Here is an 18259-nt window from a genome sequence, read left to right on the forward strand (position 1 = left end):
ACAAAGCCAGCGGTGATAGTATTAAAGCCTAAAGCTTCAGTCTAGGGTAGGTGTTAATAGCAGAATAAAGGTCAGCGCTGTCTGAAAGCAAAAGCGTGACTCGTCACATTACCTCTGTTTCTCTGTCTTCAGATGCTGCCAGATAGGTTGAGATTTTTCAGCTTTTTCTGTTTTTGTTTGAGATTTCGAGCAGTATTTTGTGGAAGCACAGTGGTTAGCACTGCTGCTTCACAGCGCCAGGCACCCGGGTTCGATTCCTGGCTTGGGTCTCTGTCTGTGTGGAGTTTGCACGTTCTCCTCGTGTCAGCATGTCACACAAACAGTGACCCAAGCTGGGAATCGAACCTGGGTCCCTGGAACTGTAAGGCAACAGTGCTAACCACTGTGCCACTGTGTCGCCCAGCGAACCAGTTAGTGAACCAGATGGGTTTTTCGAAAATCAACAATGGTTTCATGGTCATCAGTAGATTCTTAATTACAGATTTTTTAATTGAATTCAAATTCTACCATTTGCCGTGACGGGATTCGAACCCAGGTCTGTTTCATCAGAAGGAACTCTTCAAAATGCAGCTAATGAAAATACAACAAAACTTACTCCAACTTATAAATCAAAGAAAGGGTTTAATAAAGAAACATCATTACTCCAAACTTGGGGCCTCGCCCTGGACCACTCCCAGCTCTTCACAATGCTACATAGTTTCTTATTTATAGTGAATCAGTTGGTCAGCTGACTATTACATCACTCTGTAATTGGTTCCATGTTTTACTGGGTCAGCTGACCCTTGCATCTTGTTCTCATTGGTCACATTACATCCAATGCAAAGTTGTCACCGGTTACATTCTAACAGGTCCCCCAGAACATTAGCTGAATTTCTGGATGAATAGTGTAGCAATAATGCCACTAGGCCGGTGTCACCCCTTACGCACTACCAAAATTGTTAAGCACATGATTTGCAAAGTACTTCAGTAAAGAAATTCCCTCACTTCCAGAGAGATAGCCAAGCGTGGGCGTGGGTTGGTTTTCAATATTGGACTTGCATAGCTCCAACCAGTCTGAGTGGCTTATCTGTGCCAGGCAGCTGCAAGCTCATTACGCCTGTAGGTCAATGTTGTGGCGAGCCCCCATGGTTCGTCCCCACATAATGAGGACACATATTGTCTGATGTTGGTGCATCAATGGTTCTCTGTCTGTGCTCAACAAGAAGGATACGGTACAATGTTGTGGGTGCACCTGCTGACTCACCAACCTGAAATGAAACACTATCTTCTTAAGAGTCTTATTTGACAATCCAAGTAAGGCAAAAACCCACCATTTCTGGGGAGGTGAGGAATTGCATCTTTTTTCCACCATGGACAAACCATTTTATATAATCCTGCCACTTGATTCATTCGGATCAGCAAGATGGCCCCGGAAACAATTGACTAATTGTATAATTAAGGACGTACAGATGGAGGCTGTTCATTAGATGTGCTCAAGTAATCATCTGAAGAGCGACTGCTTCCTTGTATGCCTGCCCTGACCAAATTGGCCATTCATAGTCCTGGCAGCAGCTGGTTGAGGGGGAGTCCTCCAAAGCAAAGGAGGAAAACCAATGCAATAGTGAGGAAAGATATTGGCTTGGAAAATCATGATGTGGAATCCGTATGGGTGGAGGGGGCAGAAAACATTGTTGGGGATTGTTTATAAGCCCCAAAACAGTAGTGGGGATGTAAGGGAAAGTATTAAACAATAAATCAGGTGTATGCGAAAGGGGTTCAACTGTAATCATGGGTGACTTTAATTTATATATATATTGGACAATCCAAGCTAGCAATAGTAATGTGGAGAAGCTCCTGGAGTATGCATGAGATGGGTTTTTTAGACCAATATGTTGAGGAATCTAGCAGGTATTGTGTAATGAGAAAGGGTTCATCAACAATCTTGTGCGGTCCATTAGAACACACCCCCCCTACCTGGGATGGGGATGGTGAGGAGGATGGTGATGGCAGGCTAGGAGTCAGGAGATGTGGTGAAGGTGGAAATAGGCAGTGTTGGTGTTGGAAATGACGTGATTAGAATCTCATCTCTGGGTCAGGCACAACAGCAGATGTGGGAACAGTCTGGTTTGGCCTTTGGACTGAGTCAGTGGCTCGGGGATGGAGCTGGTAGCAGCGGCTGAAGATGATAACGTCAATTCAGACCGAGGCGGGCTCAAACTGTTCATTTAGGACTGAGTTCTGAAAGATTGTCACAGGCTCATTCGCACAAGGATTGAAAATCCCAACAAAGCAGTGGGGATGAAAAACCCGGAATCTTTGCAGAACCCCTCAGACTTTCTGTAAAGAATTTGTGAATGGATGCACCAAGATGGACTGAGTTGTTTTCCTCACCCATGCTGTGAAGTATTTGCTGTGGAAATACACAGGGGCGGCACGGTGGCACAGTGGTTAGCACTGCTGCCTCATGTTGCTAGGGACCCGGGTTTCCATTCCGGTCTGCTTCTGCACTGTAGGGATTCCATGACTAATGTCATTATTGGTAGATGTGTCTGTTCAACATTTTATTTCACTTGCATGGAGCGTGCAGCGTTCTCTCTATATGCTGCGCTGGGTGCTTCCTTCTCCAAGGAAAGTTTGCAAACAGGAGTATTTTACACTTCCAGCCTCAGGTGACTGTGTGGAGTCTGCACGTTGTCCCCGTGTCTGCGTAGGTTTCCTCTGGGTGCTCTGGTTTCCTTCTACAGTCCAAAGACGTGCAGCTTAGGTGGATTGGCCATGGATTGCGGGGGTGCAGGCTCAATGGGCCAAATGGCCTCCATCTGCGCTGTAGGGATTCTATAGTTATATGAATGGTTGTGGTGTGGAATGGACTGCCTGCAGTGATAGTGGAGCCAGACACTTTAGGAACATTTAAGTGGTTATTGGATAGGCACATGGAGCACACCAGGATGATAGGGAGTGAGATAGCTTGATCTTGGTTTCAGATAAAGCTTGGCACAACATCGTGGGTCGAAGGGCCTGTTCTGTTCTGTTCTGTTCTATGTTCTATGAATCGTATGTTTGGATGAAATGGAAAGGTGTGATTAGTATATCAATTTGATTGGTGTCATCCAATTAAAAACATGAAGAAGCTTAATTCAGATGAGTGACGAATTGTGATTAGGCTGAGGCCTGGCCTATTTGGGTCAAGGTTTCAGTTCACTAGCTTAATCCCAGCAGTTTTGCCGATCTTTGCAGCTGGTTTGGTATTTACTGACGGTGTTCAGCACTGCAGAATGAATTGCAAATAAGAATCATAGAAACCCGACAGTGCAGAAAGAGGCCAGTCAGCCCATCGAGTCTGCACCGATCACAATCCCACCCAGGCCCTACCCTCTTATCCCTATACATTTACCCGCTAATCCCTCTAACCTACACATCTCAGGACACTAAGGGGCAATTTTGTAGCATGGCCAATCAACGTAACCTGCACATCTTTGGACTGTGGGAGGAAACCGGAGCACCCGGAGGAAACCCACGCAGACACGAGGAGAATGTGCAAACTCCACACAGACAGTGACCCAAGCCGGGAATCGAACCCAGGTTCCTGGAGCTGTGAAGCAGCAGTGCGAACCACTGTGCTACCGTGCCGCCCACAGTTCACTTGTAAGGAACATAAGAAATAGGAGCACTCCAGAGATCAGAGCTAGAAAATGTGCTTTTGCAGTGATTTGACATTGACCTTAGGTGAGCTGCTGCAAGATTTTTCTAATGCAGTCACTGAATGAGTTGCCCAAGAGTTCTGTGCCTAAATAAATGGATCAGTGTTATGTTCTGGGATTGAGAGAACCAGTTAGTCTCACACCAGATGAATGTGAGAGAATTTGTTGTTATCACATACTCATCGCTGCCTTTTTTGTCCCAATGCATCTGTCTCCAAACGAATTGAAACAGAAAACTTTAGACTGCTGTTTGGTGTGGATTTCTCTCTTTCAGGAATGGTGACTCCTGTCAGCTGAATCATTTTGGTGTTATGTCTGCAGTGACTTATAGAATCGCAGCAGTGCAGAAAGAGGCTGTTCAGCCCATCGAGCCTGCACAGACTTCAATCCCACCCAGGCCCTATCCCCATAACCCCACTTATTTATCCTGCTAATCCTCTGGCACTGAGGGGCAATTTAGCATGGCCAATCCACCTAACCCGCACATCTTTGGATTGTGGGAGGAAGCCGGAGCACCCGGAGGAAACCCACGCAGACACGGAGCAGGCACGTGCAAACTCCACACGGACAGTGACCCAAGCCGGGAATCGAACCCGGGTCCCTGGCGCTGTGAGGCAGCAGTGCTAACCACCGTGCCGCCCCCGCATACTTGTCCTCTTTCCACAGTGTAATGTGAGGACTGAATCATCACCTTCGCTCCCACCTGTGCACACCATTTTCACCAGTCACTTAGCTTAAGGGCGGCACGGTGGCACAATGGTTAGCACTGCTGCCTCACAGCGCCAGAGATCCGGGTTCGATTCCCGGCTTGGGTCACTGTCTACGCAGAGAATGCACCTTCTCCCCTGTCAGCACCTTCTCCCATGGGAATTGTGATTTTAAAAACTTGGTCAGGGATGGGGGTTTAAATTAGTGCTGGAGTTGAAGGAGGCTATTCAGGTGCTCCGGTTTCCTCCCACAGTCCGAAAGACGTGCTGGTTAGTTTAGCATTGGCCATGCTAAATTCTCCCTCAGTGTACCCGAACAGCCGACTAGGGGATTTTCACAGTAACTTCATTGCAGTGTTAATGTAAGCCTGCTTGCAACACTAATAAATAAATTTTAAACTGTGGCAGAAGCAGTCTGTTTGCAACTCCGGCATCCTGTTCAGCCTTGAGCTGTGTGGCCAACCTCAAATTGTTCCATCCTCCATGATGTTGCCTACCTCAGTCCATCTTTAGCTGAAACTCTCATCTCTGCCTTCGTCATCTCCGGGCATCACAGCTCCACTGCCCCCCCCTCCCCTGCCCCTCCTTGCTAGCCAGCCAGCATTTATGTCCCATAAACCTCATTCATAACTGCTCTGTGTTCTATCTTGTACACAGTCTGGCTCACTCGCTACGTCTTTGGTCACTGACCTCTGTTGGCTCCTAGTTTATCACAGTCCCAAATTCTCAGTCTCGTGTTTCAATCGCATCGTGGCCTTGCTCTTCTCCAGGACATTGGTAAGGCCACACTTGGAATACTGTGTACAGTCCTGGTCACCCTATTATAGAAAGGATATTATTAAACTAGAAAGAGTGCAGAAAAGACTTACTAGGATGCTACTGGGACTTGATGGTTTAAGTTATAAGGAGAGGCTGGATAGACTAGGACTCTTTTTCCCTGGAGCGTAGGAGGCTGAGGGGTGATCTTATAGAGGTCTATCAAATAATGAGGAGCATAGATCAGCTAGATAGTCAATATCTTTTCCCAAAGGTAGGGGAGTCTAAAACTAAAGGGCATAGGTTTAAGGTGAGAGGGGAGAGATACAAAAGTGTCCAGAGGGGCAATTTTTTCTCAGAGGGTGGTGAGTGTCTGGAACAGGCTGCCAGAGGTAGTAGTAGAGGCGGGTACAATTTTGTCTTTTAAAAAGCATTTAGGTAGTTGCATGGATACGATGGGTATAGAGGGATATGGGCCAATTGCGGGCAATTGGGATTAGCTTAGGGATTTTTAAAAAAGGGCGGCATGGACAAGTTGGGCCAAAGGGTCTGTTTCCTGCTGTAAACCTCTATGACTCTGAGCTCTCCTCCCTCTCATTTCTACATTTCTCTTATTCTAGCCTCTTCTGCACATGCCTGTCATTGGTGGCTGTTCTTCAGCTGTCTGTAACTTGCCCTCTGGAATATCCCCCTTCAACCCCGGCACCACTATAAACCCCCATCCCTGACCAGGATTTTTAATGATAATTCCCAATATATCCTCCTTAGCTTGTCTGTTTTCATTACACCTCTTCCAACTGATTAGAACATCTCACTCTGTGAAAAGATTTTGTATCAATGCATGTTGATGAACAAATCATTAACAACATCACTGACTCAATTGCCCACACACAGGATTGCTGATGTGAAACCTGGAAGTGGCAACAATTATTCACACATCACATTCACAGTCAAACACTCCCGTTTGCAAACTATAAGATCATAAGACATAGGAGCAGAATTAGGCCACTCGGCCCATCGAGTCTGCTCCGCCATTCAATCATAGCTGATATTTTTCTCATCCCCATTCTCCTGCCTTTTCCCCATAACCCCTGATCCCCTATTAATCAAGAACCTATCTATCTCTGTCTTAAAGACACTCAATTACCTGGTCACCACAGCCTTCTGAGGCAAAGGGTTCCACAAATTCACCACTCTCTGGCTGAAGAAATTCCTCCTCACATCTGTTTTAAAGGATCGTCCCTTTAGCCTGAGGTTGTGCCCTCTGGTTCTAGTTTTTTCCTACTAGTGGAAACATCCTCTCCACGCCCACTCTATCCAGACCTCGCAGTATCCTGTAAGTTTCAATAAGATCCTCCCCTCATCCTTCTAAACTCCAATGAGTACAGACCCAGAGTCCTCAACCGTTCCTCATACGACAAGCTCTTCATTCCAGGGATCATTCTTGTGAATCTCCTCTGGACCCTTTCCAAGGCCAGCACATCCTTCCTTAGATATGGGGCCCAAAATTTCTCTGAATACTCCAAGTGGGGTCTGACCAGAGCCTTCTACAGCCTCAGAAGTACATACTGCTCTTGTATTCTAGCCCTCTCCACATGACAGCTAACATTGCATTTGCCTTCCTAACTGCCGACTGAACCTCCACGTTAACCTTAAGAGAATCTTAAACAATGACTCCCAAGTCCCTTTGTTTCTAATTTCCTAAGCATTTTCCCATTTAGAAAATAGTCTATGCCTCCATTCCTCCTTCCAAAGTGCATAACCTCACACTTTTCCACTTTGTATTCCATCTGCCACTTCTTTGCCCACTCTCCTAACCTGTCCAAGTCCTTCTGCAGCCCCCCTGCTTCCTCAATACTACCTGTCCCTCTACATATCTTTGTATCATCTGCAAACTTGGCAACAGTGCCTTCAGTTCCTTCCTCCAAATCGTTAATGTATATTGTGAAAAGTTGTGGTCCCGGCACTGACCTCTGAGGCACACCACTAGTCACTGGCTGCCATCCTGAGAAAGACCCCTTTATCCCCACTCTCTGCCTTCTGCCAGTCAGCCAATCCTCTATCCGTGCCAGGATCTTACCCTTAACACCATGGGTATTTAACTTATTTAACAGTCTCCTATGCGGCACCATGTCAAAGGCCTTCTGGGAATCTAAATAAATCATGTCCACTGGTTCTCCTTTATCTAACTTCCTTGTTACCTCCTCAAAGAACTCCAACAGATTTGTCAGACATGACCTCCCCTTGACAAAGCCGTGCTGACTCAGTCCTACTTTATCATGCACTTCCAAGTACTCTGTAATTTCATCTTTAATAATGGACTTTAAAATGTTGCCAATGACCGAAGTCAGGCTAACCGGCCTATAATTTCCCATCTGCTGCCTCCCTCTCTTCTTAAACAGCGGTGTTACATTCGCTACTAAACTCTCCTTGGAGAAGGAAGCACCCAATGCAGCGTGTGAAGAGAATATTCAACATTCCGGGCAAGTAAAATAAAATGTTGAACAGACACATCTCCCAACAATGGCATTATTCTGTTTTTGTAGAATCACAGAATCCCTCCAGTGCAGAAGGAGGCCGTTCGGCCCCATGAGTTAGCACCGACTCTCTAACAGAACATCTTACCCAGGCCCTATCCACGTAACCCCATGTATTTGTCCCATGGCTAATCCACCTAACATCTTGGGACACTGAGGGGCAATTTAGCACGGCCAATCCACCTAACCCGCCACATCTTTGGCATGTGGGAGACAACCGGGAGGAAACCTACGTGGATCGGGGAGAATGTGCAGACTCCACACAGTCACCCCAAGGCAGGAATTCCCTGCTTGGGTCACCGTCTGTGTGGAGTCTGCACGTTCTCCCTGTGTCTGTGGGTTTCCTCCTACAGTCCAAAAGACGTGCTGGTTAGCCATGCTAAATGCTCCCTCATTGTACCCGAACAGGTGCAGGAGTGTGTCGACTAGGGGATTTTCACAGTAACTTCATTGCAGTGTTAATACAAGTCTACTTATGACACCAATAAATAAACTTTTAAAAAATTTAGCATGGCCAATCAATCTAACCCACACACATTGGGCTGTGGGAGGAAACCGAAGCATCTGGAAGAAACCTACGCAGACACGGGGAGAACGAGCAAACGCCACACAGACAGTGACCCAAGCCGGGAATTGAACCTGGGTCCCTGGCACTTAGAGGCAGCAGTGTGCCACAGCTATGGAGGTGTTGAAATCAAACAGTAAATCAGATCTTGGTGTCCCCTTTTGTTTTTGAAGTCAGATGGTGAGGCTGTAACATGAGTGTGAGTTTCTCAAGTACTTGCAGCCTGGCATATGGCTGAGAGCAGGATTAGGGAATTCTTTGGCACAGGTGGTTGTTCAGAATGTCTTCACATACTGGCACAGGTCCGAGCTTCCAAAAGTTACTCGACAGGAAACTGGACCATTATTGCAGAAAGTGCTAACCAATATATAACAGAGAGAATGTGCCCGATAGAGAAACCTGACCCTATGTACACCTTGGGATTTCTTCTCAAATGTCCACTTTGAAAACCTATGCTTCCTGCTTAAGCCTTGTGTTGGTGTCTTTTTTGCATTGTCAGTTAAGTTAATGTTGTGTATAGGGAGCTGGTGTCCACGGGAAACTGTGTCAAGACTCCCCAGACACCACTCGATTGTTGCAGCCACAGCTTTATTTTTTGTGTTTGCCATCCTTCTGGTGCAGCTCATAGAATCTCTACAGTGCAGAAGGAGACCATTCGGCCCATCGAGTCTGCACCAACCACAATCCCACTCAGGCCCGATCCCCATAACCTCATGCATTTACCCTAGCCAGTCCCCCTGACACTAAGGGGCAATTTAGCACGGCCAATCCACCTAACCCCGCACATCTTTGCACTGTGGGATCAAACAGGAGCACCCAGAGAAAACCCAAGCAGACACGGAGAGAGTGTGCAAACCCCACACAGACAGTGACCCGAGGCCGGAATTAAACCCGGGTCCCTGCCGCTGTGAGACAGCAGTGCTTGCCACTGTGCCACCGTGCCGACAATCAGTCAGTTTGTTTTCCGGTAAGAAAGCCCTTTTGGGAAACCATCCTGCCCGTCACTTCTAGTTACACAGTGACATCTTTAATTTCCACCTGCACCTTTGGAAAGGGCAGGCAGGACTTGAGTTCACCTCCACAACACGTCCAATAATGCCAAGTGCAGTTGTATTCAAGTTCTAGAATGGGACTGGAACCTCCAAACCCGATGTGAGGCCATGAAAGGGAGCTAAACAACATGATAAATTGCAGCGCACCGGGGGAAAGAACGATTTCTCTCAGTTTCACAGCAACACTGTTTGTGTTTTTCCTCTACATGTTCTGGGTGTGCTACCCACGCGGCATGGATTCTGAATCTGATAGCCTACATATACTGTTGTTCAGCTTATCAAAGTAAAATCAAATGTGTTAAAAGCCATACTTTGAATTGCGATTTCATTACAAAGAATTTTAACAACAAACTCTTGTAAACCATACATAGTTTGTTGTGTGCACAGTCTCTTGAAGTGCCATTGGTTCAGCTTGATGTACATTACAGTTCATGTCGTTCAAAGCCTATAGAGACAATTCGAAGTGAAGGGAGGAGACTAGTACAACGGGTGGGAGTTGTGGTTGAAAGGGGGCAAGGGAGAGGGTGGGGTCAAGTGGAGCGGGGGGTTGTTTGAGGGGTGGGGTGGATGGACAGGGAGGTGATGGGTGGGTGGATGAGCAGGGAGATGAGGGGTGGGTGGATGAGCAGGGAGATGAGGGGTGGGTGGATGAGCAGGGAGATGAGGGGTGGGTGGATGAGCAGGGAGATGAGGGGTGGGTGGATGAGCAGGGAGATGAGGGGTGGGTGGATGAGCAGGGAGATGAGGGGTGGGTGGATGAGCAGGGAGATGAGGGGTGGGTGGATGAGCAGGGAGATGGAGATGGAGGGGGATGGGTGGATGGGCAAGGAGGTGAGGGGGACGGGTGGATGGGCAGGGAGGTGAGGGGCATGGGTGGATGGACAGGGAGGTGAGGGGGACGGGTGGATGGGCAGGGAAGTGAAAGGGGTGGGTCGATGGACTGGGAGGTGAGGGAGATGGGTGGATGGGCAGGGAGGTGAGGGAGATGGGTGGATGGGCAGGGAGGTGGAGGGGGATGGGTGGATGGGCAGGGAGGTGGAGGGGGATGGGTGGATGGGCAGGGAGGTGGAGGGGGTGGGTGGATGGACTGAGATGAGGGGGGGTGGATGGACAGGGAGATGGAGGGGTGGGTGGGTGGAGGGGGCATGGTCAGGGTGGTTGAGGGGGCAAGGGGGAGTGGGAACCAGGTGGAGTGGGTGAGAGATGTGACGGGTTGGTTAGAGGGGTGGGTGTGCTGAGTGGCAGGAGGATGATTGGGATGGTGGGTGGGTGGTGGGACTGTTGAGGGGAAGGGGGATGGATGAGCAGGGGGGTTGTGGGAGGGTTTGTTGGACTGGTAAGGGGTTGAGGAGGTGGGGGAAAGTCCGGAAGGGGGCGGGGGGTTTGGGAGTTGGGGGGCAGTGGCAGGTTTAAGGTGGGGGGAGGGGGATGGGGGGGGTGGGGAGAGAGGGATGGGTGGAGGTGGTTGCAGGTGTTTCCGATTTCAGCTCAGTTGAAAGATAGAGTGCCATCCCTTCACAAGGTGGCACTGTAGCCTGCCATGTGTATGCTGTATCACATGTCGAGTCGCCTCTTCCTGCGCGTTGCAGTGGCCTGGATTTTGCACCTTTTCAATGTAAATCAGAGTGCAGCTTCTGGCAATTGTACATCCATTGTTAAACTTGGAAATTCAGAGGCTGCTGTCCCTGTCCTGATGCCTCTCTCTACTGAGGCATTTGCCATTCATATGGCCATTCTTGCATGACATATCTACTAACCGTACCAGATAAAGCTTGGACAAGTTCACTGAAGTGTAATTAGATTTCTGATAGTGTGATAAGCCTGATTACTGCCTAATGACCTCTCTGGTACTGAAAGTTAGGCTTCACACATGTTGAGGGCACCATTTAATTGGAGTTATTATTTATTTTTTCATGGAATGTGGGTGGCGCAGGCAAGGCCAGACTTAGTGCTTTCCAGAAGATGGTGGTTAAAAAATGAATTAAATAAACATTATTAAAAATCAAACTTTGATCTTGATCTCTCTGAAATCCCATCTTTCTTTCCCTGTACATGAAATGCATTGAATTTAATATTCTGACTGACACTTCCTGATTCAGATTGTGAGGTCAGTTAGGATTCTTTAGCCCTTATTAAGGAGATGTAGATTTGTTTGCCCTGTTGACGCAGATCTCCTGTACAGGATGCTGCTCTGTTTTGCATTTTTAGTTAATGTCGATCCCAGAGTGATGCCCCGATAGTAAGTCTGTGAGTAAAATGAGTGGTACCGTTCACTCACTGCTGGGCACCAAAACTGGACCAGTGTTTCATGCTAATTGCAATGATTACCTCGGCATTTCACATAATTTGTGATCTTGGTTGCACTGTCTCTTGTCGGGGGGTGTGGGGGGGAGGTGGGGGGGGAAGTGGTGTCCAGGGCGGTGGGAGAGAACTTGCAAGTTGGGAAGTGAGCCCAGGAATGCTGTTGACCATTCCTCATGACTATTTCCAGAGCGAGGTGAGGGAAGACACTCGCGGGAAGAATCAGGAGTATTTTAATGGCTTGTGGTAAAGGATGCTCTCTCTCTGCTGTGTTTAAAAACTCTTGTCTTTGTCCCTTCATTGTTCCTGTGTTAGCCCACAGTCTGAGCTCCTTGTTACTGATTCACTGACTCGATGATTTTCCAGTACTTAGTCTTTTGGAACTTTTTCTAATTTACATTTGCATTACACTTCGCTGCTTGTGAAAAAGCCACATTTTGAACCTTCCTTTCAAGCTAACCACGGTCCTTGTCAATCAACCAGCAAGCGATATGTTCCTTATTTAATTCCAGTGAATCTTCACTCTACACTTGCCACAGATTTTAATATTCAATGTCAACTTGCATTGAGATAACATATTTCACAGACTTGGACTTTGTGTCGAGTGGGACCAGGCGTACTGTGGGCTGCAAGATGTTGCCACTGTCCCCAACTGATCACATCTGTCTCACTGCAGCCCGTTGACGTCCTGTTCTTGGAGATGCTCCTTAAATGTACTTTGCCAGGTCTTCCTTGGGCCAGGCCTGTTGTCGTCATCATCTGCCTGGTGGTGTCCGTTCTACTACCACTTTGGTGGGACATATGTCTGGGAGGCAAAGGATCAAGCATCCATTGTCTCTCCCTGTGTCTCAGGTGCATCTGACCAGCCCCCTGTAGTTCTTCATTGGTAATGCTGTCTCTCCACATGAGGCCAAAGATCTTGCATAGGCAGCACAAGAGGTGCAATCAAAATACATTGCCACTAAGCCAGAGAGGAGCTGTTAGGAGGGGTGACCAAGAACTTAGTTGAAGAAAGGGAAGATTGAGGGATAGTGGGCTGCCCACAACCACCTGCAGTACCGCAACAGTGTTCTCCCAATGCCTCGTGCAAATCCAGCACTGCATCCCCTTGCGTTGTAGTTTGTCACAGATGTCAGGATTAAAACATCGTGGCCAAATTACTAAGACTGTTGGAATGCTAGATTTTATTATAGTGGAGGGCTGGATTATAAATGGTGAGGATGTTTTGCACCAACCCTGGTTAGATCACATCTGGAATGCTGTATACAGTTCTGGCTACCATGCCTTCGAAAGGATATATTGATCTTGGAAGGAATGCATCACAGATTCACAATGTTACTGGTGCTCCAAGAGTTAGACCATGAAGAGAGATCAACTAGGTTTCTATTCCCTGGAATAGGCATGATTAAGGCATGATTTGACTGAATAGGCATGATTAAGGCATGATTTGACTGAATTCTTTAAGGATTTTGAGGATTTGGTAGGGTAGATGGAGAGAGAACCTTCCACTGGTTGGGGGGGAGGGGGCACTCGCACGCGCACACACACACAGTCAAAGTCAGACACCCTGTGGAGGAGGGAAACCAGTAAATACTTCAAGTGTGGAACTTGCCACAAAAAGCAATAGATGATGGCTCAGTGAATAATTTTAAATCTGAGGTGGATGGATCTTTTTATTAACCAAGGGTAGTGAGTGATTTGGAGTCCAGGCAGGTAGAAGAGGTCACCTCAGCTACCATCACCTTGCTCAACCTCTCCACTTGCTTTTTGAACTTCCAAAACTGCCTGAGCAAATGCTTCCACCAATTAGACCTTGGGAAGATTGAAGCTATTGTTCTAATGCCTGCCATGAAATATCTTACAAAATATCTTCCCTGGCTACTCACCCCACCCCCCTTCCTGGCAAACATGTCCTGTTTGAGTCCGAGATGGGCTTCTGACCACATCTTCTCCAGCATCAAGACCACCGACTCCACCACCGTAACATTATCCAACTCCACCCCGCAGCAGCTCATCTTCCAGAACCCTCGTCCACCCCTTTGTTACCTTGACTGTTCCAACAGATTTGTTTTGTCTCTTACCTTGCATCCTACATAAAGCTCAAATTTATCCAGAGCCTGTATCCTTCTGCAATCTCTCCACTAAATCTGACCCGTTCTTGCACATCCCTGAGTTCAATTACTCTGGCGACAGTATCTTCAACTGAATTGTGAGGATATTCTCCCTCTTTCGCATAGTTTCTCCAGTTTCTCTGCATTGAGCTACATTTATGCAGAATTCCTTCCGTCTAACGTTTTGCAACCTTACTGCAGTCTCTGGCAATTTGTTTCCTCATATTTGCCACACGCCCTAAATTGGTATCATTGGCAAATTTCAAACCATTCCTCTTGTAGTCAACTGAGGTTAATGGAAAACTGGATGTTCCAGTGCAGAACATAGAACATAGAACAGTACAGCACAGAACAGGCCCTTCGGCCCACGATGTTGTGCCGAGCTTTATCTGAAACCAAGATCAAGCTATCCCACTCCCTATCATCCTGGTGTGCTCCATGTGCCTATCCAATAACCGCTTAAATGTTCCTAAAGTGTCTGACTCCACTATCACTGCAGGCAGTCCATTCCACACCCCAACCACTCTCTGCGTAAAGAACCTACCTCTGATATCCTTCCTTTATCTCCCACCATGAAGCCTATAGTTATGCCCCCTTGTAATAGCTCCATCCACCCGAGGAAATAGTCTTTGAACGTTCACTCTATCTATCCCCTTCATCATTTTATAAACCTCTATTAAGTCTCCCCTCAGCCTCCTCCGCTCCAGAGAGAACAGCCCTAGCTCCCTCAACCTTTCCTCATAAGACCTACCCTCCAAACCAGGCAGCATCCTGGTAAATCTCCTCTGCACTCTTTCCAGCGCTTCCACATCCTTCTTATAGTGAGGTGACCAGAACTGCACACAATATTCCAAATGTGGTCTCACCAAGGTCCTGTACAGTTGCAGCATAACCCCACGGCTCTTAAACTCCAACCCCCTGTTAATAAAAGCTAACACACTAGAGGCCTTCTTCACAGATCTATCCACCCGAGTGGCAACCTTTAGAGATCTGTGGATATGGACCCCAAGATCTCTCTGTTCCTCCACAGTCTTCAGAACCCTACCTTTGACCCTGTAATCCACATTTAAATTAGTCCTACCAAAATGAATCACCTCACATTTATCAGGGTTAAACTCCATTTGCCATTTTTCAGCCTTGAAGCGCACAATTTTAAATATCCCGCAAATACACTCTGACTCTTGGAGTCCGATATGATTCTACTTCGGAACTTAGTACATATTCAGAAGAGTCATATTGAACTCAAAACATAAACTCTGCTTTTCTCTCTCCATGGACGCTGCCAGACCTGCTGAGATTTTCCAGCATTTTCTGATTTCGTTTCAGATTGTAGCATCCGTAGAAATTTGCTTTTAATTTAAAATTCGGCGGATGCTAGAGATTTGAAATAAAAACACAAAATGCTGGAGATACTCAACAGGTCTGGCAGCATCTGTGGAGAGAGAACAGAGCTAACGTTTCGAGTCTGGATGACCCTAGAAGGGTCATCTCTCTCTCTCCACATCCGTTGTATTTTGCTTTTATGACTCTAGACTCTTTGCTTTCTACCCCTCAGCTATCTCTCTGTCCCTGCACCAAATTTCCTTTAATAGCACCTTTCATACCTTGAGGTTATCTTGTAACCAACTGTTCAGTATTTTTAGTAGATCTACCCCTGTGTTAAACATGGCTAAAATGTTAACGATGGTAGTAAAGTCGCCATAGATTTCTCAGGAGTTCACGTATAGTCCATTTTAAGTTCGATCCAGAGCTCTTTCTAATATTGCAGCCTGTTCAGTAATATTTGGAATGGAGATTACTACAGCTTGCCCCAGTATGTTAATTTATGTGGAACGCTGTTTGGGACACACTCGCTGCCAGAGGTTAATGGGATAGTTTTTGTCTTGAGCAGGCCCGATTTTTTGAGGAAGTTATTTTTCCCACGAATAGTTCTGGCTGCTGGAGTCACATGCAGTGTGTTGCAGTGATATGCTGCTGGCTCCGAGAGCAGTACTGCTTGCTGTCATTGGCAAAGGACTTCTCCAGACCCCTCCTCCAGGAAGCGTCCCGCAGGGATCAATAGGAAAGCGTGGCCTCCGAGGAATTCTGTGACGACACTGCCAACATTTGGCCGCCTTTGCCTGGTGACCTGTGCTGCGTGTTCCCCCGGGTGGAGATCGGTTGTCTGTGAGGTCCCCTGGCATGTTCTGTAAATGGAAGCAACAGCCTTTCAAAAGCTTCTATTTGAGATATAGGCAGGCAGCATTCCTGTTTGAAGTAATATATAAATCATTGTACAAAGGCAGTAACCGAGACTGGCGCTTGTACCCACCAGACTTGTACCACTCTCAGATACTGAGTCTGCAATCTGATGTACAGTTCGGCCTGCCTGTGTGTGTTTTAAACTGGATCTCCAGATTACTGGAGAGGTGTATGCAACAATCTCACCGTTTGGTTTGGACGCAGGGTGCTTGTAGATTAATCTGATTCCCTTGTTGTTCCGCAGAGACTCCGAACAGAGAATCGTCTCCTCAAGCAGCGGATTGAGACCCTGGAGAAGGTATGATGCGCTCCTGGAGCACTTTGTCAGCTACTCTCTTTTGATAGTAATTGAACTGTCCCGTGCTTCTCACCATGTCTACGGGAGGCGGTGGTGCAGTGGTACCGTCACTGGACTAGTAATCCAGAGACCCAGGGTAATGCTCTGGGGACCCGGGTTCCAAGCCCACTACGGCAGGTGGTGTAATTTAAATTCTGTACATATCTGGAATTAAAAGTCTAATGATGACCACGAATCCATTGTTGTAAATAACCCACCTGGTTCACTCATGCCCCTTTCGGGAAGGAAATCTGCCGTCCTTACCCGGCCTGGCCGATATGTGACTCCCGAGCCCCAGCAATGTGGTTGACTCTTTAATGCCCCTTCTGAAATGGTCTAGCAAGCCATTCAATTCAAGGATAATTAGGGATAGGCAACAAATACTGGCCCAGCCAGTGAGGCCCACATCGCCTGAGTGAATTAAAAAAAAGGCACCACCTCATCTGTGGGAGAAAAACACAGTTGATGTTTGAGATTGAGAAGAACTGTCAAGGGTGACGACAATACGGTTTATTAATAACTCTTCCTCGCTCCACCGATGCTGCCTGACTTGCTGAATATTTCCATCATTCTCTGTTTTTGATTTCAGATTGCCAGCAGTTTTTTGTCTTGTTCACGATGTAACAGCTTTGTCTAGAGCAGAAAGCATGATCAAATCTCTGAGAGTGTGTACGTGTCTGAGTGTGATGCTGCTGCTGTATGATGCAGTGGTTTGTAGCAGTGTTATTCCCAATAGAGTCGGTCTCACTCGTGGGTACATCCTTAATCCATGGCAGGTCACCAGGCTCCGTTCAGAGGCTGGTTCTTCCTTGTAACTTTCGTGTGAATTTTGCAGAGGGCAACATATTTGGGGAACATTGAACAGGGCGGCACATTGGTTAGCACTGCTGCCTCACAGCGCCAGGGACCCGGGTTCGATTCCTGGCTTGGGTCACTGTGCAGAGTTTGCACATTCTCCCTGTGTCTGCTTGGGTTTCCTCTGGGCATTCCGGTTTCCTCCCACAGTCCAAAGATGTGTGGGTCAGGTTGATTCAACATGTTAAATTGCTCCTTAGTGTCAGGGGGACTAACCAGGGTTATGGGGATAGGGCCTGGGTGGGATTGGTTGGTGCAGACTTGATGGGCCGAATGGCCTCCTGCACTGTAGGATTCTATGATTCTATGAAATCGCTGAAGATATCTCTATTTTAAAATATTCATTTTGTAAACTTGGGAAAATAATGAACAATATTGAAGAGTAGAGCTTTCAGTGATAAGTTATATGTTGAAGACTTTACTCATTGAAACATTGGGGTAGGAGTAGGCTATTTGACTCTTGGAGCCTGTTCCACCATTCAGTAAGACCATGGCTGTTCTGAGTGCGGTTTACATTTACTGTAAAACCTGGTGGATTAAAGATACTGAAGGGTGCAGATGAAGAAACTCCTTGGTGTTCAAATAGATCATTGCCTGAAGATGTATAACTATAAGGTTCATGGTGGGAGATATAGGAGGGATGTCCGAGGTAGGTTCTTTACGCAGAGTGGTTGGGGTGTGGAATGGACGGCCTGCTGTGATAGTGGAGTCGGACACTTTAGGAACGTTCAAGCGGTTATTGGATAGGCACATGGAGCACACCAGGATGATAGGGAGTGGGATAGCTTGATCTTGGTTTCGGACAAAGCTCGGCACAACATCGAGGGCCGAAGGGCCTGTACTGTGCTGTACTGTTCTATGTTCTGTGTTCTATATGTGTGTGTTTGGGTTACCTAAATGGGAGCCAAGAGTACCAGGATTAGGGCAGCACGGTGGCACAGTGGTTAGCACTGCTGCCTCACAGCACCAGGGACCTGGGTTCGATTCCGGCCTCAGGTCACTGTCTGTGTGGAGTTTGCACGTTCTCCCTGTGTCTGCGTGGGTTTCCTCCAGGTGCTCCGGTTTCCTCCCACAGTCCAAAGATGTGTGGGTTAGGTGGATTGTCCATGCTAAATTG

The 18259-nt window shown here is 47.2% G+C and overlaps 1 protein-coding gene across 1 annotated transcript in view; it reads left to right on the plus strand.

The window, feature by feature from the left end:
• Positions 1 to 18259, plus strand: part of LOC144507659 (EVI5-like protein) — a 371712-nt gene that overhangs the window by 151647 nt on the left and 201806 nt on the right. Inside the window, exon 7 of the mRNA XM_078234815.1 lies at positions 16195 to 16248. Coding sequence (XP_078090941.1) covers positions 16195 to 16248 — 54 coding nt within the window. The remainder of the gene's footprint in view (positions 1 to 16194; positions 16249 to 18259) is intronic.

This window comes from Mustelus asterias, chromosome 19 (assembly GCF_964213995.1).
Source record: "Mustelus asterias chromosome 19, sMusAst1.hap1.1, whole genome shotgun sequence".
NCBI lineage: Eukaryota > Metazoa > Chordata > Chondrichthyes > Carcharhiniformes > Triakidae > Mustelus > Mustelus asterias.